The 22,364-nt window shown below is 43.3% G+C and overlaps 2 protein-coding genes across 2 annotated transcripts in view; one reads left to right on the forward strand and one right to left on the reverse strand.

The window, feature by feature from the left end:
* Window positions 1-1,463: 1,463 nt before the first annotated feature.
* fam131aa (family with sequence similarity 131 member Aa) lies at window positions 1,464-4,830 on the forward strand (the record flags this gene model as incomplete). The annotated part of the gene is made up of 5 exons (XM_080439833.1): window positions 1,464-1,511; window positions 1,898-2,009; window positions 2,155-2,337; window positions 3,943-4,098; window positions 4,277-4,830. 5 exons carry the CDS (start codon window positions 1,464-1,466, stop codon window positions 4,828-4,830), a joined length of 1,053 nt encoding a protein of 350 aa, XP_080295959.1.
* A 1,387-nt stretch (window positions 4,831-6,217) lies between these two features.
* The window catches only part of clcn2a (chloride channel, voltage-sensitive 2a), a 42,753-nt gene continuing 26,606 nt past the window's right edge, over window positions 6,218-22,364 (reverse strand). Inside the window, 18 exon segments of the mRNA XM_080439541.1 lie at window positions 6,218-10,514; window positions 10,728-10,814; window positions 11,354-11,458; window positions 11,553-11,591; window positions 12,470-12,532; window positions 13,651-13,697; window positions 14,041-14,152; window positions 14,840-15,084; window positions 15,651-15,787; window positions 16,527-16,740; window positions 17,774-17,884; window positions 17,988-18,057; window positions 18,400-18,558; window positions 19,013-19,097; window positions 20,459-20,560; window positions 21,245-21,329; window positions 21,631-21,756; window positions 22,229-22,307. Of these exon segments, the coding sequence (XP_080295667.1) occupies window positions 9,963-10,514; window positions 10,728-10,814; window positions 11,354-11,458; window positions 11,553-11,591; window positions 12,470-12,532; window positions 13,651-13,697; window positions 14,041-14,152; window positions 14,840-15,084; window positions 15,651-15,787; window positions 16,527-16,740; window positions 17,774-17,884; window positions 17,988-18,057; window positions 18,400-18,558; window positions 19,013-19,097; window positions 20,459-20,560; window positions 21,245-21,329; window positions 21,631-21,756; window positions 22,229-22,307 (2,418 nt within the window). The 3' untranslated portion in view covers window positions 6,218-9,962.

Consider the following 22,364-nt stretch of genomic DNA (forward strand, 5'->3'; position numbering starts at 1 on the left):
TCAATTAATTGTAAACCCATAATCGCACGTCCCCGTCGCCTCCATTCTCGTTAGAGGGCATATTATGCTTTATCTTAATGGCTACCCCATGACACTGTTATTGGCTCGACTATTCCACTTGTTGGTCATGCGATCAGAGCACTGGTTCCGAGAATGTAATAGTAGCCTACGCAAATGATGACAATAATGACAAGATATGAATTACCTCTTGCCAAGAGGCAATTCATATCTTGTTATTATTGTCTAACCCAAGAGGCTCTTGGGTTAGAGAGATGAGATAAAACGGAGCTTCCCATGGTTCACATACTTGTGATTGCTAGAACTTGGGAGGAGCTATCCAGGGTGCTGAAACAAGCTACACTTTGAGAAGGGCTATGTATGCGTGTTTTAAACGTTTTTTTGTGCTAAATATCTCAAATTAGGAACAATGATTGTCACACAATTCGGATCCCTTTGCTATAACTAGCTAACCATCCACTTATCACGAACACAGTGTTTGATGGTGCTGATGTATAGGCCTTGATGTCTGCAATAACTGCACTATCTTGAGTAACCTACTATACAGTATATTCACTACTACCTTGGCTATAGTGTGTTCTCTGCAAACCACCAACTGTCTGCCTATATCATCAATGTGGTACACCCAGGCACTAGTACACCTGACCCAGTAGACTAAATGCTTGGCTCTTGGAAATCAGGTTCTCTCTGTCCGTCCTCAGAACAGGTTGGGGTCATATGTCTGCTGTCTAGTCTATACACTGTCTGAATATACAGTATGGTCAGCAATATGTGCAGTCTTTCCCTAAGACTTGCCCGGAATGTCCAAGAACTTTGTTACGGTTGACTTTTGTTCTGATTAGTAAGTGTCAGAAGTGAGTCATGACCCTTCCTCTTCTTAGCTGCTTTGGGGGGCAATCTGCTTAAAGATGCCTGGTATTATTGTGGTCATGTCAAGCCATGCACATGTTCACCAGAGCTGGTATCTGGCTATTCAGATATTTGCTCATCAAGTTTACTTGATGAGCAAATAAGCAAATTAAGCAAGCAGCCTTTCTGGAAGTAAAATAACCTCCACAGGCCTCTTTTGTTCATATTCTTATAGGAGTGACCTACTGTATAAGTTCTGCAGTACACAAAAAAAAAAGTAAAGTTAAAATATGTGTTTGTTTTGGACATGTGGTTAGTTAGGTGGGGCTATTACTTTTAATAGGGATCAGCAGCCTTGGGTTGGGCAGCAATTCATTTGCCTGGTCTCGCGGAGACTCTCACCAACCCCCCCCACCCTTCTAGACCCAACCATTCTATCCGGTTTCACAGGCTTACCATGGCTTTAGCATCTGTGCAATAGATTTAGGGCATAGCTGTTTGCTTGTCAGCCGAGTGGTTTAAACCAGTAAACCGTGAGCTGTTGTGTGGTTTAGTTGTATTAGTCTGTGCGGTGATACCACCTCTCCATCTCCATGATGCGGCTGACAAGTAGGAGCATGGAAAGAAGAGAGCGGCAGGCAGAGGTAGGAGAAAAGACAAGAGACTATCTCAAACTCTACGGTGACAGGGCTCTGATATTGAACTATTGTGGGCCAAACGGGCACCAACAACATTGCTCTTTAATGTTACTTCTGGCAAGGAAATCCCCTTTTTTGTAATTTTGTCTTATAAGAACTTATTTTTGAAGGAAACTGGGTGTAGGCCGACAATAATGGATAATTTATACTTTGTCATTCAAACCACATTGCTCACCAAAAATAACTGATTTTAAACTGAAAAAAATATTTGACACCTATGTGACAAATTACAAATTATGCTTACAGTAGTGGGGGTATAGTTATTAGATCTACAGAGAATAAATTTTTTAAGCATCTGTGAAATTTCATGGTAATCCAACCTTTTCTTGTAGGTGAAATTTGAGGAGGCTGAAATGATTCCAAAGTCAGGAAAATCTCCAGCTGAATCAAGGAAAGCTGTGAGCATCCATGAGTTTGCGGCTCTGGCCAGGTCCTCCTTAAACGGTAACACCAACACACACGCGCACGCGCACGCACGCACACGCACACGCACATGCACACGCACACACACACACACACACACACACACACACACACACAGTCCATGTATGTACACTAGAGTAACCTCTACCTATTTCTCTACGTCTAGGTATCTCCCAGGTTGTGAAGGACCATGTAACAAAGCCCACATCCCTGGCTCAGGGTCGGGTTGCCCACCTCATTGAGTGGAAGGGGTGGCCGAAACCCACAGACCCACCACCGGCTGCCCACTCCCATTTCAGCACCTACTGTCATCTGACTGAGGGAGAGAAGGAGGCGCGCTTCGCAAAAGGTCAGCTTCACATTACATCAGCTAGTTGCGTTGATAGAATTTCAGGTTGTTCAAGCCACTGTACTACTGCAGTTAGCTCGCTTAATATATATTATATATATGTAATTAGAGCTGTCAAAGTTAACTCGATTAATCGCAATTAACTCACCATTATGTTAATCATGATTAATTATTTTAATCACATATTTATTTATTTTAGCCATTTGGCCTACCGGTAGTTTAGGACACAGCTCTTTATGTCTGTGAGCATGCTCCTTATGTTTTGCTGTTATGTATTGTGTTCTGTGGATTTCCATGGTCATTGTAGATGTTACAGTACCATTACTGTAGTTACCCCACAACTCATTAGGAACTACATTTACCACCTCATTTCTTCAGCTACTTTCAATAGGGAGCTAAATGCAAGTAGTAGATTGGAATGTAACAGGGAGGTTACAATACAGTTTTTTTTTGTAGAATGAGGTCCATCCTTTAGTGTTAATGTAAAAAACATAAGATATTTTAGTGAACCTTTATAAGCATAAAGGTGGACACTGCAGTACTCATATTACTAAGTACATTTAGCAGATCTTTATATCCATCTGCTGCAGCCTTTTTAATGCAGTGTCATTTGATGGTTTCTTTGTTTTTGTTTTATTGATTTCCAATAATAAATAAACATACTTTTGCATAAAGCAAACATTTACCTTATCCCTCTAAGGTACATTGTGAACCGATAAAAACTGATGACTTATTTGCGATTAATAGTGCGATTAACTATGAAAAATCATGCGATTAATCTCGATTAAAAATGTAATCGTATGACAGCACTAATATATACAGTATATACATATATATATATATATATATATATATATACAGTATATACACATATATATACAGTATATACACACACATATATATATATATATATATATATATATATATATCGTAAAAAAAAAGGGGAATAGACCTTCAAGGAAGGGACTCCACACTCCATCTGTTCCCTGGAGTGTGCAGTCCCTTCCTTGAAGGTCTATTCCCCTTTTTTTTTACAATTTATATGCCTGCTGACTAGACTTGCACCTCCAACGTTTTTTTTTTGGATGTGCAGGAGTCCCCTTTTTCGTACATTCTAGCTTCACCTGTGCTGCTGTGTCTCCTGAATGATGGCATGTCTTGGTTGGTACTGTAGCAGATGGTTACCAAGACTATTAGATTATTAGACTGCAAACACATTTTACTAAGCCATTCTCTCTGACACCTGTGACTTTAACCACATGAAACCTATAGCTTCCCTATTCTGGGGCAAACATTCTACAAAAATGGCAGATCTACAAGCTCACAACGGGTTGTGTTGCATTGCAACAAGTGAGCTTATAGATTGTCTATTTTCAGTAAAGAGATTTGCTGTTAAAGGAAAAAAGGAGTGACCCTGGTCAACTAAGAATCTATGGTTTAATTAATGTGTTTTTTACCAGCAGAGTGAGACACTGATATAGAGACAGGTGCTGTATTTGTAGTGTGCCTCAGTCTACGCTGTAAAACACTGTAAATCTGTCTGCTTGCAGAGTTAGATGTCTAGTATGTTGTAGTATTGATGTCGTGAATGCGTGTCCCTTCCAGGAGTGGCTGAGCAGTTTGCGATTGCCGAGGCTAAGTTGCGTGCCTGGGCATCAATAGATGATGATGAGGAGGAGGAGGAGGAGGAGCGCGACTCTAATGGCGCGGACTTCACGCAATCCGAGGGCCAGACACACACGTTCTCCAGCCAGGACTCAGGTATTGCTCCAAGACACCCATCACATAATTTATACTCTCCTTCTATTCTCTTCCATCACAGCCAACTCATTGTCATTTCTAGATCACCATCATCATCATCATCATCTCATGAACGCTTCCCCCCCATCCCTCTTAATCCATCTCCTATAGGTGTTCTGACTCTTTGCCCCTCCCTCAGACGGCGCAACCTCCAATCAGATTCCTGCGTGCGAAGTGCCATGCCAGGCTGAGGCTGATGACAGCGAAGCTCCGCCCTCTGGTAGTCCTTTAGGCTCCAGCAGCAGCAGCAGCAGGCTGCTCTATGATAGGTTTGTGCCTCACGATGACCCACATTCCACCCAGACCCATTCACCTACTTTGCGCGGCAATCACACGAGCCCCTTCCTGGAGGAAGGGCCGCTCGATGGCAAAGGGCAGACAGTGCAGCTGCAGCAGGAGAATCACCAGCACGGCGAGGTCTTCATCGATCACAAGCCTGAGTGGAGGCCCCGGGGTCGGAGCAGTCGGTTTGACTCCTGCTACTCCACCTCTCACTCCGAGTCTCCTGGGGAGGAGGAGGACGAAGAGGAGGATGATGAGGAAGGGAGTGTGTTCCACGAGGGGCACGCATGGCACCCCAGCCCGGGGCGCTTCCTCTCCGACCGGGCCTCGTCCGGAGTTGCGTCGTTCGACGAGGAGGAAGAGAGGGATGAGGCAGTGGAGAGCAAAGAAGAGAAGGAGCATTTGATGTGACATGGGGTGACTGTCCTCCTAGATACAGGACCAACCCCCCCCCCCCCCCCACCCACCTGCCACTCCCCAGGGCTTCTGTTGATTCCTATTCCTAATATGATGTGCTGTTGCTGAAAACATATCTCAATCAATCCTTTAGTACCCCCCTACACACACACATACACATCCGTTTTCCTCCCGTTCCCTCCTTGCCACCAATGTGCTGTTCCATAGCTCATCCTGTCCTCTGTGGTTTTATAGTGCTAAAACCAGGAAGTCCACAATGGGTGACCTCGCCAAAATTCCAACTTTTCCATAGGGTTGCATCAAATAAGGTCTACGGTTAACGTAAACCCAAGAGAGCTTCGCTTTATGTTCTACGACATATGTTACATCAATTAAGATACTAAACGTGAATTTTGAAGCCATTTTTTCTATGTACTCTATGTTAATTACCTATTGGGGGGCTTAAAGCTGCTATCGATAACGTTCATAACCTACCCAGGATTTGAACCTGGTCCCCTGCGCAACTGCCGAATTGTCTGCTACTGAGCACACCTGCTTGCTCGGAGGAGAAATTACGTTTTGACCTTCAGGCAGTACCAAATTTTGTCAACCACTAGTGGTCCTACCCAACCACAGAATCTAAGTTTCTCAACAGAAGAGCAAGGAGACCACATCCAACCACTGCAGTTATGTTAATTATATTGTATCAACATACTCTAAAAAGCTATTAACAAACAGTAGCATTTTATTCACATTAAAGAAAGTTATGGATTTCAGCTTTAAAAGTTGTTTTAAAGTATGTTGAGGAGTAAACATCAGGGTTGATCTGCAAAAAGACAACAACCCTGCAGCACTCTGTTGCTGATGAGTGTTTAGTAGAGAGTGAAGCCAGAATGTACTGTAAAGCTGTCATTGAAACTGATCTTTGTACAGTTTTTTTCTTTCTTTTAATTTTTTTGTGAAGAGTCATGTGTTAATGTTGCAATGGTTTTCTATGGATACAAATTTGTAGTGTTGTTTTTCCCGGTCATGCTGTGTTATGTGTGGTGGGCTACGTTTGATACGGAATGTCAGAGTGTTATGTACTGTGTATATAAATATGATTTGTTTTTTTCAAACCAACCAACCAACCTTTGTGGGCTCTTTTTTACACACACACACACACACACACACACACACACACACACACACACACACACACACACACACACACACACACACACACACACACACACACACACACACACACACACACACATACAGTACACACACACACACACACACACACACACACACACACACACACACACACACACACACACACACACACACACACACACACACACACACACACACACACACACACACACACACACAATTTCAAACAAGTGTTTCTTTCAGCTTAGGTCTCAAAGTTTTTCAAATTTAATCCTTCAATGATGTACAAAACAACTTCATGTTCTCTGAAAAATAACAATGGCTGTTGATTTCAAATGCATAATTCTCCTATATACATAGCAGGTACGGTACGTAGAATCATCCATGTATTTTCATATATACAAAGCATATACAGGCCAGGGCCATATAAAGGGAGATACTACAGACTTATTGCTTAACTACAGTAGATGTGCTGCAAGTTAGCTTATAGACGCTCTACATTTTAAACTCCTCATACATTATCTTATATTGTGAGCACTACTTTACATTCTATATGCATACAAAAGTAAGACAGCAATAAATTATTGCACACATTTACACAGTCTAGAATGAGATTGGCATGTTGTGATAATCACAGAACATAATTGAAGTATGGCTCAAAAGTGTTGTATGAAGCCAAGTCAGTTAGCTTCAACAAAAGTTACATCCATTTGCAATTTGATTCAGGTCATACCGAGTTTGTAATAAGCACTCACACACTTTGCTCCTACAAGAGGTTTGTACTGTAGCTATCACTGTGCTTCAAAGTTATGTAATATTTCTAAACATTGCATTAGAGGCCAGGCTGGATTAAATGTTTTCTGTGCCATATGTAGGAGGCTTTCTTTAACACTGTATGAAAATATTTATTTCAATTATATAAATATCTATGGGCCATGTACATATCTTTGTGTATATCTGATGGAATGTGCATGTTTATGTGTGGTTAGTTGTGTGTGTACGTGCGTGTGTGTGTGTGTTTGGTTTGTTTTGTTTTGTTTATTAGGATCCCCATTAGCTTTTGCCATGACAAAAGCTAGTCTTCTTGGGGTCCGACACAGACAAACATTTTAACAGAGACATTCCTTACATCAACTTTACAATCACTATAATCTAAATAAAAATTGAAAATAAAAAAACAAAAAGTACAATCAAGTAGTAAATTTAAAATAAACGAAATCACTTATTACACATTAAACCCTGTGCGTCTGGGGATTAGTACAGGCATGTTTTCATCAGATGTTCTTTTAACTTTTTCTTAAAGGTGAATGTTGTGTTTGTATTAATTATGTACTTAGGCAATGAGTTCCATCCTATTACAGCTCTATAGATAGTAGAAGCTTTGAGAAGATCTGTTCTTGGTTTAAGTGTTACCATATCACCTGAACTGGCTTGTCTAGTCATATGGGTATGTTCATCTCTTCTGTATCCTACCTGGTCAAAGAAATACTGGGGTTTTTGGTCAGTTAAAACATTTCTGAAAAAGGTGAGAGTGCGTGAATGCAATCTATTCTCAACAGTAAGCCATGATAGATGTCTGTGCATTTCTACTACATGTGTGCTCCTGGAGCACTGGAGAGCTAATCTGGCAGCTTTGTTTTGAGCTGTTTGCAATTTCTGTATGTCTTTCTTCTTAGCGGATGACCAAACAACTGGGCAGTACTCAAGGTGTGACAAGACTAAAGCTTGAGTTACTACTTTCAGAGTTTTTAATGTAATATACTTGGAACATTTCCTGGTTATAGCGATGCTTCTTCCCATTTTTGTTACTATATTATCAATTTGCTTTGTCCAATTTAGTTTAGGATCTAATACAATTCCAAGCAGTTTAGCCTCCTTCACCTGTTCCACTGGCTTCCCGGCAAGTGATAGGCACAATTGAGGATCACTTTTCAATATATGTCTAGATCCAAACACCATGCATTTGGTTTTAGCAATGTTCAGTGCTAATTTGTTCTTGCCTACCCAATCCGCTACTGATTTAATTTCAGCATTGAGTATATCATTTAACTCACCTACTGTAGATGCTGTACTGTACATGGTTGAGTCATCTGCGTACATAACCACACTAGATTTATTTAATGCCAAAGGTAGGTCATTAGTGAATATCGAAAATAAAAGAGGACCTAAGGAACTTCCTTGAGGAACCCCGCACTGCATCTCCTTACTGTCAGAAAAACTTCCATTAAAATACACCCTCTGCTTTCTCTTTGACAGGTAACTCTCCATCCAGGCCAGAGCAACAGAATTAAAACCATAGCATTTAAGTTTTCCCAACAGCAAAGCATGATCAATAACATCGAAAGCAGCACTGAAGTCTAACAGTACCGCCCCTACCAGCCTTCTGTCATCCATGCTCTTTAGCCAATCATCAGTTATTTGTGCCATTGTGCCATTATTTGTGTGTGTGTGTGTGTGTGTGTGTGTGTGTGTGTGTGTGTGTGTGTGTGTGTGTGTGTGTGTGTGTGTGTGTGTGTGTGTGTGTGTGTGTGTGTGTGTGTGTGTGCGTGCGTGTCTGTGCATGTGTGCGTGCGTGTGTGTGTGTGTGTGCGTTTGTGTGTGCGTGCATGCGTGTTAGCATGTTCTGTACAATAGCCAGTAATATCCTCAACCACTTTGAGCTCATCATTCTTCTGTCAATACTTGACATGTTTAAATTTAAACACAGTAAATTCACAAAGATGTAGAGGCAATTAATACATCTGAGTTTGGCTGTCTGAATTAAAAACATGGAACAAAACCATCAAAGTCTATTGCCCTTATCAAATCAGCCCCTATACAGCCAAATGAGGCTATGTGTGCTGTACCTTAAATCAATGGTAATTACAATGTGCTTCGCCAGTGTTTCAAACCCTGTACGACTACTCTAACCTTGGTCATCAGGTACAGTACAACGTCTTCAACCACTTTAACCCTGAAGTCCCTATTTCGGGCATATTCCCCCCCAAAAAATCAAAGATTTTAAAAGTCTTTCCAAATCTTTTTATATTTTTCAAAAATAGTGAAAATAGCAGATCTACAAGCTGTAGATTGGCTATTTTTGCTATTTGTCTTACAATGAAGTATATAGGGCTTAAAGGAGTAGTTCACCCAAAAAATGACATATCTTCTATCAATTACACACCCCATGAAGACTTGAATTCATGGATTTTGTTTTTGTTTTTGTCGCATTCCTGACCCAATAATTTGATGACGGCTGAGTCTGCGGTAGGAGACATATGGAGTCTCCGGTAGGAGACATATGGAGTCTCCGGTAGGAGACTTGTGGAGTCTCCTACCGCAGACATTAGCATCTTTCCACCGGTCATCAAATTATTGGCTGACAAAAAAGAAAAAATGTCCATGAATTCAAGGCTTCATGGGGTGTGTAATTGAAAGAAGAAAAAAAAATGGGTGAACTACTCCTTTAAGTGGTTAAGCTGCCTTGGTCCTGGGTGTGAGTAGGTAGTTGTTTTATACCATAATTGATGCAGTCTTCATTTCTTCTTCACGCCATTTCCTTCATCTGTTGCGGTTTTTCTTATTTTCGGTCATGCCGTGTGTCTGACCCCTTTCTCTCCCCTGTGTTAAACCTAGTTTATACTCCATAGTATGACAATGTCGCTTGCCAACAAGAACTGATTTTCAAGCTAACAAAGCATCGCATAAATTAAGCTTTACTTAGGGTTATGTATTCACACCAGATTGGAGTGCGCTGGGCAAAGTGCCACAAGGCACACACATGTGCACATGAAAGCATATGTGCACATGCGCATGCACACACATACACAAACACATACACGCAAGCACGCACACACTCACGCACTCACACATACACACACAGTCCCATAAACCGCAACACTATTAACACAAAGGCTGGAGCTGGAGGCGAGAGTGACCTCTACAAATGTAGAAACTTCAACAATCATGAGGCGTGTCTGTATGGGACCATTGACTATCAGTCAACCCCTCTAATCATGTTTAGGGGGGCGATCCTCAGTATGGGAGGGATGATCCTCAGTATGGGAGGAATTACCCTCACTCTCTTGTTCTGATTGGACCTTTTGGTCCTGGTTTGAGGAGGGACTTCCCTGTTCTATCATGGGCTCTGATTGTTCTGGTTCCGGAGTGTGGAGGGAGGGGTCGAAGTCACAGCCGAGCTCTGATTCGTCAGTGTGAGAGGGGCTGCATTCAAAAGTGTACTCTGACTGGTCCTCTGACGGGCTCTCCTGGAGCACCAGTTCAGACGTGGTGTCCGGCGTCTCCTCTGGGCTTGCAAACTGCAAAGTTGCCTGGTCCGGGAAGCTGTCTGGGATTTCTTCGTATGGGACATCTGCTTGGTCCTCCGTGTCAGGAGGGGTGGGTTCCCGTGGCAACGAGAGCCCCTTGTGTCGGCTCCACAGCTTATGGAGTTCTGTCACCTCGGACACACTTGTGGTGTTGCCGCTGTCGCGGAAGCTGGCCAACGGGGGGCGCACTTTCACACCCGTCACTGTGACTGAGCCTTCTATAGCCTTTCGAAGCTGGGGATAGATATAAGAAGGAAGGAGAAGCAAGGAGAATGAAAGACCATAAATAAAGTGGGAGATGACACAGAAGGGGAATGTACATGGTAATGAGAAGAGAGTAAGAACAAGGTGAGCCAAGGTGGACACAGACTGCATACATACATAGTCAGTACGACAAAGTATAATGCAGAATTTAGAGATGTAGGAATTATAATACAAAAAGCTCACCTCTCTGAGAGAAACAACTCCAACAAGGCGTCCAGTGCTGGTCACATATGCATGGTCCAGACCCAGCAGAGAGAAGATGGTGTGAGTCTGTGTGGTTGGACAGACAGACAGACAGACAGACAGACAGACAGACAGACAGACAGACAGACAGACAGACAGACAGACAGACAGACAGACAGACAGACAGACAGACAGACAGACAGACAGACAGACAGACAGACAGACAGACAGACAGACAGACAGACAGGATGATGTCACATATGAGTCATATAAAGGAGACATAAAAAGTAAACGATAAGGCTTAATTCACAAATATGAAATACACAGTAAAGCCATTCAAAGGTACCGGCCACATTTTATTTGCTTGTTTTTGAACATTTTGATCCTGACAGGATAACAGCAATCGGATTGTGTTAAATGCGAAAACTGGATACTTAAAAAATAATGGGGATTTAGACCAAGCAATCCTATCCTTCCTCGAATCAAGCTTACATGTTCTGGTGTTTTTCAAAACAAAAACACAGGTGGAGATTATGTTTTGATGCCAAAAATCTGGATAATCCTGATGAAAACTCCTACTGAAAGGGGTGGATCCGGGGGTTGATTTAGAAAAAGATGCCATGTACCTTATGCAGGGACGTCCTCTCCACAAGCTGGAAAGGGGCGGGGTCAATCTTGCAGTTCTTGAAATCTATTAGCTGATCCATTTGCTCCTCTTCCCATTCTGCTATCTGAGAGTGGGCGGGGAAAGCATTCACAACCATATGAATTAGGAATGCTCCAAACGGTTGCATTCCCTGATCAACAACATGCTGTAGCTCTCACCTCTGTTGTCGTCATGTCATCTTCTACCTCGCTAGCGTCCTGCAGACAGAAATTGTGCTGCAGTATGCACACATAACCAACATTCACATCCACCAAGACGTGCGTGTGTGTGTGTGTGTGTGTGTGTGTGTGTGTGTGTGTGTGTGTGTGTGTGTGTGTGTGTGTGTGTGTGTGTGTGTGTGTGTGTGTGTGTGTGTGTGTGTGTGTTTGTGTACATCGCACATCATCTTTGTTTATTAATGTGGGTTTTTTATTTGCCCAAAAGGAATGTATAGAGATGGTGAGGAAAGACTTGAGTAAAACATTTCACAATGTGCAGATGAAGAAAAGGAAAAGAGTTTAAAGGAGTAGTTCACCCAAATAATTACTTATTTTCTATCAATTACACACAACATGAATTGAAGGCTTCATTTGTTGGGAACTACTCCTTTAATATACTTGATAAGTACACAAATCCCAGATAATGACAAATTATGTCAACACTTTTTACATGTTACACGGCGCAACGAAACATGAGACAAGCATGCACAAGAATCTGCGGCCATGTTGTAATAAAAGGTCCCTACCAAAAAGCACACACTAAGCAAGCAATTACATCGGTTCTGAATCCATTTTGTTGGACCACTTGTTATCATTGGCAGAAACACTCAAGCCTGAGTGATACTTAGTTGCGTGACGGTGTCACGCACCGGAAATAGCCAATCTAGAAGCTTGTGAGAGCAACTACGTATAAATCAGGCATCAGAGGTTCAAAGAACAGAGTAACCTTTCTCTCCCACTCTTCACCCCCTCCGTGCACTGCTACTGTAATAGTTGGAAGCTAGAGCATCACAAAGAGTTTGGTCCGACCGTCACTGGCTCGTTCACAAGGCAACGGTTACCATAACAACGGTCTCTAGGCGGTAGAACAATCTTACCGCCATGGAGATTCTCACTCGTTTGGGCTTCTTGGTTTCAGGCGATGCCGGCCCAACGGAGGCCTTCCAACCAGGAAGAGAAGGAGTCAAGATAACAGAGGATTGTTGGAAGAGATCGCATTACACAAGTTATCCCTTACATTGTGTTACCGCAACATCAGATTCCCATTAAGACACGGCTCATGGAGAGAGTCCCTCTGGCATAAGCACAATGTTGCTGGAAGCGCGTAGTTACTATGCCAGAGATGCAGTGGTGGAAAGTACTCAGATATTTTACTTAAGTAAAAGTATCTATACTGTAATATAGAAATACTCCGTTACAAGTAAAAGTCCGGAATTAAAAATGTACTTGACTAAAAGTACAAAAGTATTAGTATCAAAATGTACTTAAAGTACCAAAAGGAAAAGTACAAACATTTTGAAAATAGCAGATCTACAAGCTCACAACGCGTCGCGATGCGACGCGTTGTGAGCTAGATCTGCTATTTTCAAATAGCCTATGTATAAAATAGGGCTAATGTGGTTAATGTATATTTTATAATATAATAATTGATAATCGCAAAGTAAAGTAAAAAATACCTCAAAATTATACTTAAGTACAGTCCTTGAGTAAATGTACTTAGTTACTTTACACCACTGCAGAGATGAAGGTGAAGGTACAAGATCTAATAAACCCCCCATACCTACAGTAGCATTTATTAATGTATTATTTATACAGTGCACCGTTGTTATGCACTTCTTGGAGAGAGAGGGACAATGACTCACAAGAAGTGTTCAATGAAATGGACTTAAGAATTACATTAACACACAGGAGTTTACAGTATAGGATCACACAAATTATCCGCAAAGCCTGTGTGTGTGTGTGTGTGTGTGTGTGTGTGTGTGTGTGTGTGTGTGTGTGTGTGTGTGTGTGTGTGTGTGTGTGTGTGGGTATGTGTGTGTGTTTTAGGGCTGAACGTAATGTAGTTATCTAAATATGAACAGGCACAATATACGTACATATCAAACATCACAAACATCCCAAATCACAAACATCCCTTGTTTTAGCAAGGAAAATGTGTGTGTGTGTGTGTGTGTGGTGGGTCTCAAACACGTATGTTCATTGTTCACACTTGTGCGCCACACATACCTACATACATTTTCTTTCTTTCTTTCTTTCTTTCTTTCTCTCCTTTGCTCACCTCCAGCAGGTCTTTGTCTTGCTCAGAACAGGATAGTGTCTGGGAGCCTGAAGGAAAAGACAGAGATGCCGTCTGAATGAATGATGTGGTTCTATGTTCGCTGGCGAGTCAACTTTTTACTTTTCTCAGTCGGTTCACTCAATCTCAGCATTCCTCTCTGCCTTCGAAAGTGAAGGGCACTTCAGGAGAGCGCTACTTTTGTGTGTGTGATTGTGAGTGTGTGTGTGTGTGTGTGTGTGTGTGTGTGTGTGTGTGTGTGTGTGTGTGTGTGTGTGTGTGTGTGTGTGTGTGTGTGTGTGTGTGTGTGTGTGTGTGTGTGTACACATATGTGTGTGCTGCACTCTCGAATATGGGTGCACTGTATGTGTGTGTGTGATTGAGAGTACATACTATTGAGTGCCTCTGTGTTGCTGATGGCGGGCACGGTTTTCAAGGCCGACTTGAGAGGAAGCTGAGCATTGGAAACGGCTGGGTTGAACGAGGAAGACTCCTCTGTGGAAATCTATATGGGGAAAATATTAACAGAGACAGACGCATGCCACAAAAACACACGTGCATGCAAGCATGCACGCACACACGCACGCACGCACGCACGCACGCACGCACGCACGCACGCACGCACACACACACACACACACACACACACACACACACACACACACACACACACACACACACACACACACACACACACACACACACACACACACACACACACACACACACGTGGCCATGCATGCATTCACACACACACACACACACACACACACACACACACACACACACACACACACACACACACACACACACACACACACACACACACACACACACACACACACACACACACACACACACACGGCCATGCACGCATTCACACACACATATCAAAGCCACAGACAAATATTTATACACACATGCACGTCACGGCACAGGTAAAGGCACAGAAACACAGAAGAAATATGTTAATATAAATGTAGAGAGAGGGGAACTGCAGTGCAGTATACAGTACAGAAGCACTTACCAGAACAGATGCCCTCAACCCAGCTTCAAGTACATCTGTGCCATTACCTACCTACATGGGACATGCTTCACCCATGCATTGGCCAATCAGACTTATTCCGCTAAACCCCAGTCCAACCCCAGGCCCACCCAAGCCCCGACCCTAGATCCCCCGCACTCCTCACACCTGTTGGTTGCTCACCAGGAAGCGGACCGCTTGGCGGGCATTGGTGTTGGCAGTGGCATTGACGTGGGCGTGGGCACAGGGGGAGCTGGGGGTGCTGTCGCTGGTCAGGCTGGACAGGTGGTCCTGGGTGCCGTTGTCCTGGGCGAGCGTTTGGAGATACTCCAGTCGCCGCTGGCAACCCAGCTGCTGGGAGAGCAGCGACTGCAGCTGAGAACGCTCTATGGAGCCCAACAGGATCATGGACTCTGAGGAAGGAGAGAAAGACAGACAGACAGACAGACAGACAGACAGACAGACAGACAGACAGACAGACAGACAGACAGACAGACAGACAGACAGACAGACAGACAGACAGACAGACAGACAGACAGACAGACAGACAGACAGACAGACAGACAGACAGACAGACAGACAGACAGACAGACAGACAGACAGACAGACAGACAGACAGACAGACAGACAGACAGACAGACAGACAGACAGACAGACAGACAGACAGAGAGGAAGACAGGAAGTGATGGAAAGGTGGAGAGAGAGTTCAAATAAAACGTAAGGGAATCGGATAAAAACAGCAGGAAAATATTTCAAGAAATAACCTATATGATGACACTGTACGGGAGAATATGTTTTTTTTTATTTCATGCCAATATATATTATATATTTCACAAATATATTTGTGAAAATGTATATCCGTTTTGGCCATCACTCACACACACACACACACACACACACACACACACACACACACACACACACACACACACACACACACACACACACACACACACACACACACACACTCTTACTGTACCTCCAGACTCGACCAGGGCAAGATTCTTGACCTGAGCTGAGCTGAGGAGCACCTCCTGTAGGTCACGATAACTTGTGGATAGAGTGACATAGCGCACTTCTCTGATCATTATATCTTCCACCCGGACATTATACTTCCTGAAATACAAGGAGGAGAGGAGAGGAGTTTAGAGGAGAGGATTAGAGAAGAAGTTAGGGAATAGAGGCCATTACACACCATGAGCAACGTGAATAAACCAAACGAAAATGATACACGATTATTTCACATCAAACAATTAATTTGGCGAGGCCTCATTCATCCATAGTTTTATTTGCAGTGAAAAATCGACCTCATTTCGAAAAATAAATATGTCACTTTATCGCTGCGTTAAATTCACGTTTTTTGTGGATGTACAGTATAACTCATAACATATAATAGACAGCAATGTATGCGAATTAATCTCACAAAATAAACAGACCTTAAATCAGACGTAGGGAAGATGATGGAACAAGAGGGAAAACGATGAAAGAGGGTCAGGGGGGCTTGTTGATAATGAAGAAATATTGAGGGAAGGATTGTGAAGATGATAGAGGCAAGCGGGAGAAGATAAGAGGAGGTACAAAGGATAACAGGCTTCCTTTTGCAAACAGCAAAGCGGCCACGCAGAAATAGCAGCAGCAACCGAACAAAACACCTCCACAAGCATAACAGAAATGGAGGAATGTAAAACATCTAAGAATGTGAAAGATACACCCACATCCATCCACTGATCCATCCTTAGCACTCTTTCAAGCACCGGCGCACGCACGCGCACACGCACACGCACACACACACACACACACACACACACACACACACACACACACACACACACACACACACACACACACACCTCACTCGTGGTGTCCCATGCCCAGTTCAGGCAGATATGGTAGTTTCTTGATCCTGATGATAGAGTCATACAGGGAGGGTTGGAGGGACTGAGCTACAGCGTTTGCCAGGATGACCGCTATCATTACAGGCAAGATATGGGAGATCTGACCGGTGAGTTCAAACACGATGACCGCCGTGGACACGGTGTGCGTGACAGCTCCGGACAGCGCCGCAGCACCTGTAGGAGAAATGATATGATTAGAAAATGTATGTAAAGTATGTACTCATTTGACCCTGGGAAGTCCTCAGATCTTTCAACATTAATTATATCTGCTACACTGGGAAGCGTATATTATGTTTTTGCCCCTGTCTGTGTGTCCATGTGTCCGTGTGTAAAAATCTCAGACACCGCCGGAACGATCAGCATCGGTCACCGCATGCACACTCCCAGTATAGGCTAGGTTAGAACCAAAACCCCACATCTTTCTAATTGACCTCATGGTGGCACCATAACATGCCACTTTATTTACGTACCTAACAAGATTTTCCGCCATTTGGAATTTTCTTCAAAACACAGTCTTTGCTACTACCACAGATTTTGTACAAAACACACATTATCATGTGATAGATGTATCGTTCAGATTTTTCATATTCCATTTGGATTGTTTGTGATTGCCTTACAAATGATGTGGGAGTGGCCCCAGAAATGCCTTGAGGGAATTTCATGACCTTTGGCACAAATGTCCACTTGGACTCAAGGATGAACTGATTAGAAGTAGGTGGTCAAAGTCACTGTGACGGCAAAAAAACTGTTCATTAAATTCCTTCAAAGCCATCATTCACTAATATATGAGCCTGGACAGACACAGATGTAAACGGCAACTGGTTGGCGGAGGCATACAACGGTGAAGTGGTATTTTTTTAGTTTTGACTATGCCATAAGACACCAAATCCAAAACAGAATCATTGAATTTTGGGGGGTTTTCTTTCACACCGTCCTGCTCATCAGTGAGTCACAGCCATCGCCATTTCATTTCAGCCCAAAAGCTTAAGTGGAATCCTTTTGCATCAGTCACATTCAATAAGCTGGCAAAGACTGATATAAATAGCCTCGGCCCTCAGTGATTTCAATTACAGAGCATTGGACAGACCCCCCTGTCCTCACTTCCATTCATCCACAAAATCCTTTATGGGAGATCAGGACAAATTGGATACAGAATTTGGAATTATTGCGATGCTGATTTCGAGCAGCATGAGGGATGAATGCTCACCGACTACGGCGTAGCCACCAGGGACTATGGGATACACACTGCCATCTGCATGTATACCGTCAGGGAACATGGTAGCCATGATCTCTCCAACCAGCCGGCCAAACGCAGCTCCTGTCCAACACATCCACACAGAGATGAAAGACGGAGGTTATTTATAGGGCTCATGTCATCATGGTTCAGAGACACGCAGGAAGCTGGAGCAGATATTGCTTACCAATAAGAAATACTGGCATGAAAGCCCCACATGGCACTGGCATGGTGGTAGCCACGGCTGACATCCAAAACTGGCAAATATAGAGAACAGAGAGAGAGAGAGAGAGAGAGAGACACGCACGCACACGCACATGCACACACACACACACACACACACACACACACACACACACACACACACACACACACACACACACACACACACACACACACACACACACACACACACACACACACACACACACACACACACACACACACACACACACACATACACACACACACACACACACACACACACACAGAAGACCAGATGGGGAGAAAGAGTGTATAAGCATCATTTTGTCATCCAATTACATTCCGCCACATTAACACAGAACCTTAATCAAAATGTACTTGTGCCTGGGCCTTACCTTCATGATAATGAAGAAGATGAGCGTGATGAAGACGTTGACTTGGGGATGCTTCCAGGCATGGGAGTGGCTGAGGTAGTGACTGAACTCTTCATTCACTCCATGACGGCACCAGGTACGGTTGTCAAACAGAGCCACCAACGACTCATGCTGCGTCAGCTTCATAGAAACATATAGGAAAGCTAGGTGGATACATGCTACAGCGTGATAGAAACATAAAGGATAGCTAGGTGAATAAACGCTAGTCACTGGAGAACACTGAGGAGAATTAGGTATCATCTCTATGTTAAAATTGGCATGTGGGTAGACGGTGGGAAGACGGTGAGTGGTGGGAAGACAGTGGGTGGGTGGGAGGGCGTCACCTCCGGATTTGATTGGCCAACAAATGTCACAAAACGTGACATCCGGATTTGATTGGCCAAGCTTTGCATGATGTAGAGCTCTGATTAGCGCTACTAGATTTCCAGGCAGTGGCCTGAACATCTAGTACAATTCCAATATGATTTTCTACCTATCTACTACTACTATTACTACAAACTGTAATACCAACGAACCAATGAGACAGGATTTCTACTAGGCAATGTTATATGACAGATTTGCTTTATTTTCTCACCTGTCCAGCCATGAACTGTCCAAAACCTGGAGGGAAGGTGAGGGTGGAGACCAACAAAGTGACCAGTGCAGGGTACACCAGACGCCTGACAGGGAGAGACGGACTGCGGGGTCATTAATGGGTGAGCCGCTATGCTCTGTGAGTGCACGTGAGAGGATGTCATCCTGTTATACATGACTGCCGCACTTAAACTTGACAAGACAGATCCAAATCCATGAATAAGATATGTCACCATTCAGCTGAAACAAGGTACCAAGGACATTTTAAATAGATGTGTGAATGCCTGAAGGATCTCACATTTATATGCGAGATGGAATCCGACTACCCACACATGTGCTTTGACACCGCTACATTCAAGGATTCAGAGAGGTTTTATTTGTCACTCACTCATAAAAGTGTGTGCTGCGAAATGTTGGCATAATATGCTCCCCAGACTGTGACAATAAAATATTATAATAAATAAGCAAGCTAAAATCCTTTAACTTGTATAATACAAGTTAAAGGAGAGATCCAGGCTAAAATGCTATTTGCTTTGATGTGTCGCTTATCACTCACCAACATACCAGGGGCAGTTGAATTTTTTCATAGAAGCCCCTGTTGTCCATTGTGGAGACCCCTCCCACCGGGCAGAATGGGAGTACTGTGTATAAATGAAAATCACCTATTTCAGCAGCTCCAAACTTTTTTTTTCACGAATCCTCTCTATGCAGTGTCCTGACACTCTCTCACATGCACTGTTTGTCACTTATGAGGGGAGGGGGAGCGCTACACGTGAAATCTCGCGGGACGCGAGAATCTCGCGAGAGTTCATGCATCAGAGCCGTTCTGTACGAACGGCAGCTCATGAGTGACAAACAGTGCATGTGAGAGTGTAAGGACACTACATAGTTTGGAGCTGCTAAAATAGGCGATTTTCATTTTTACACAGTACTCCCATTCTGCCGTTGGGAGGGGTCTGCACAATGGACAACAGGGGTTTCTATGAAAAAAGTCAACTGCCCCTGGTATGTTGGTGAGTGATTAGCGACACATCAAAGCAAATAGCATTTTAGCCTGGATCTCTCCTTTAAGAAAAAGAAAAACGTAAAAAGGTAACAAAACAGTGCTCTGTTGTGAGCAATGAATACATGGAAAGACATGGTTCCTATTGTTTGTGTGTTTATTCAACTAGACTTCATGCCACTTTAATTTGCATAGAGAATGTAATAGCATGTGTGTGTGTGTGTGTGTGTGTGTGTGTGTGTGTGTGTGTGTGTGTGTGTGTGTGTGTGTGTGTGTGTGTGTGTGTGTGTGTGTGTGTGCGCGCGCGTGCGTGCGTGCGTGCGTGCGTGTGTGTGTGTGTGTGTGCGCGTGCGTGCGTGTGTGTCTGTGTCATACATAAATACAAACTGAGTGACTCTCAGAATTTACATTAACATAGAATTTAGCTACGTGAATTATACTCACTTCCTCAGGAGTATCTTGTTAATGGTCTTTTGTTTCCTCATGCATTCCACTATGAGTCGGTTCAGGTAGACAAAGAGAGCACCACCGAAACCACAGGCAATCCTTAAGGAGAGAAGCAGCACAAAACATATTTTCCCAATCAAACGGGTGAAATAAAACCCCATGGTGCGGCACAATAACAACTACAAAACTGTTGAATAACAGCGTGGCAGTGGCTCAGGAGGTAGAGCGACCGCTTGGGAAACGGAAGGTTCCTGGTTCGTTCTCCAGCTCCCTCCGTTTTACTGTCGTCCTTGAGCAAGACGCTGATTATGAGCCAAAACTAATTCTACAAGTCCGTATGGCTTGTAGCTGACCCTATATTAATTCAGTCTGATCGCTATTACAAAATATTTTAGCAGGAAAGAAAATAAATCCAGAAGATGAATAGTACAGCAGGTGATATTAAGGGTTCATAATTAGCTACTGGTGTTCTTGTTGACTGTTGTTGTTGACTCAATCACTATTTCAATCACAAACATAGATTGCATTAATATTATAATTGTCCAAACTTCTTTTCATTCTCTAGCTACCATTTCCCCATTATCTGATCCTCTGATAAGTATTTTCATAATATTATAGATATGAACTCGGACATTTCAACATTGGTCGCTTGCTAGGTTACAAAAGAGAAAGAAGAAAGAAAGCTTGTTCTGTAGTTTCAGTTATTGTCAGCTGCTATGGGTGAAAGTGTCAGCTAAATGAGTCAAATGTAATAGCAAGGGAACAAAGTGACACGTTACTAACCCCAGGATGGCAAAGGCTGGCAGCTCCTGGAGGTCAAAGGGGAAATCCAGACGGAAACGGGTCTTAAAGAGAGCAGTGATGGTCTCTGAAGAAGAAGAAAAAAACAGTCACACTTAATTGACTTAATTACATATAATTTACGATTATGGGAATGATTATCAGTGTATCCTGCTTGGCATTTAAACTGTCAGTCACAGAAAAGATCACCAAGTTGCCTATAAATACTATAATCTAAAAGCTTTACTAATTCATGCAAAACTCATGAATAAATTCATGCTACTGTACATTCTGTGGTACTTGTTTTAGCATTGTATTGCCTCACGTGGCAAACTCCACCCACCAGGTACTCCAAGTACATTAAAGCACATATTCTCCGTCATGCGTACCTTCATCCTGGTTCCAGACAGCAAGGACTCTGAATATAAAGGCACTGAAGGTGGCAGCAAAGAAGCCCCTCCAGTAGTTCCTCACCGCAAAAAATGTTGAGGTCACCTCAATACTGAACAACACCCCTGGAACAAACACACACACGCACGCACATATAGTCACACACCCTATGACTGTTATGAGTCATAAGTCATGAGTTATGATTTACGCTTACAGTACCAATTGGTCACCCTGTCCAAATGCACACACCCACACACCCATCCATACTGTACATGCACACACACACACACACACACACACACACACACACACACACACACACACACACACACACACACACACACACACACACACACACACACAGTGTCACACACACACACACACACACACACACACACACACACACACACACACACACACACACACACACACACACACACACACACACACACACACACACACACACACACACACACACACACACACACACACACACACACACACAGCGCACACACACACAAAGAGCCAAGGCCATATTCTGATCTAAATGGCTTCTAGGTGATATAAGGCGGATGTTATATAGCGGCATGGTTTTACCTCCAATAGGGGCAGCGAAACAGCAGCCCACGCCCACAGCACACGCAGCCGACAGCATCTCTGTGTTCCTCAACTCATTCTGTTAGAACAGAGTCAGATAGACACATACAGGTGGGGAGACGCACGCACGCACACA

Source organism: Gymnoscopelus braueri (genome assembly GCF_963280865.1).
Source record: "Gymnoscopelus braueri genome assembly, chromosome: 10".
Lineage (NCBI taxonomy): Eukaryota > Metazoa > Chordata > Actinopteri > Myctophiformes > Myctophidae > Gymnoscopelus > Gymnoscopelus braueri.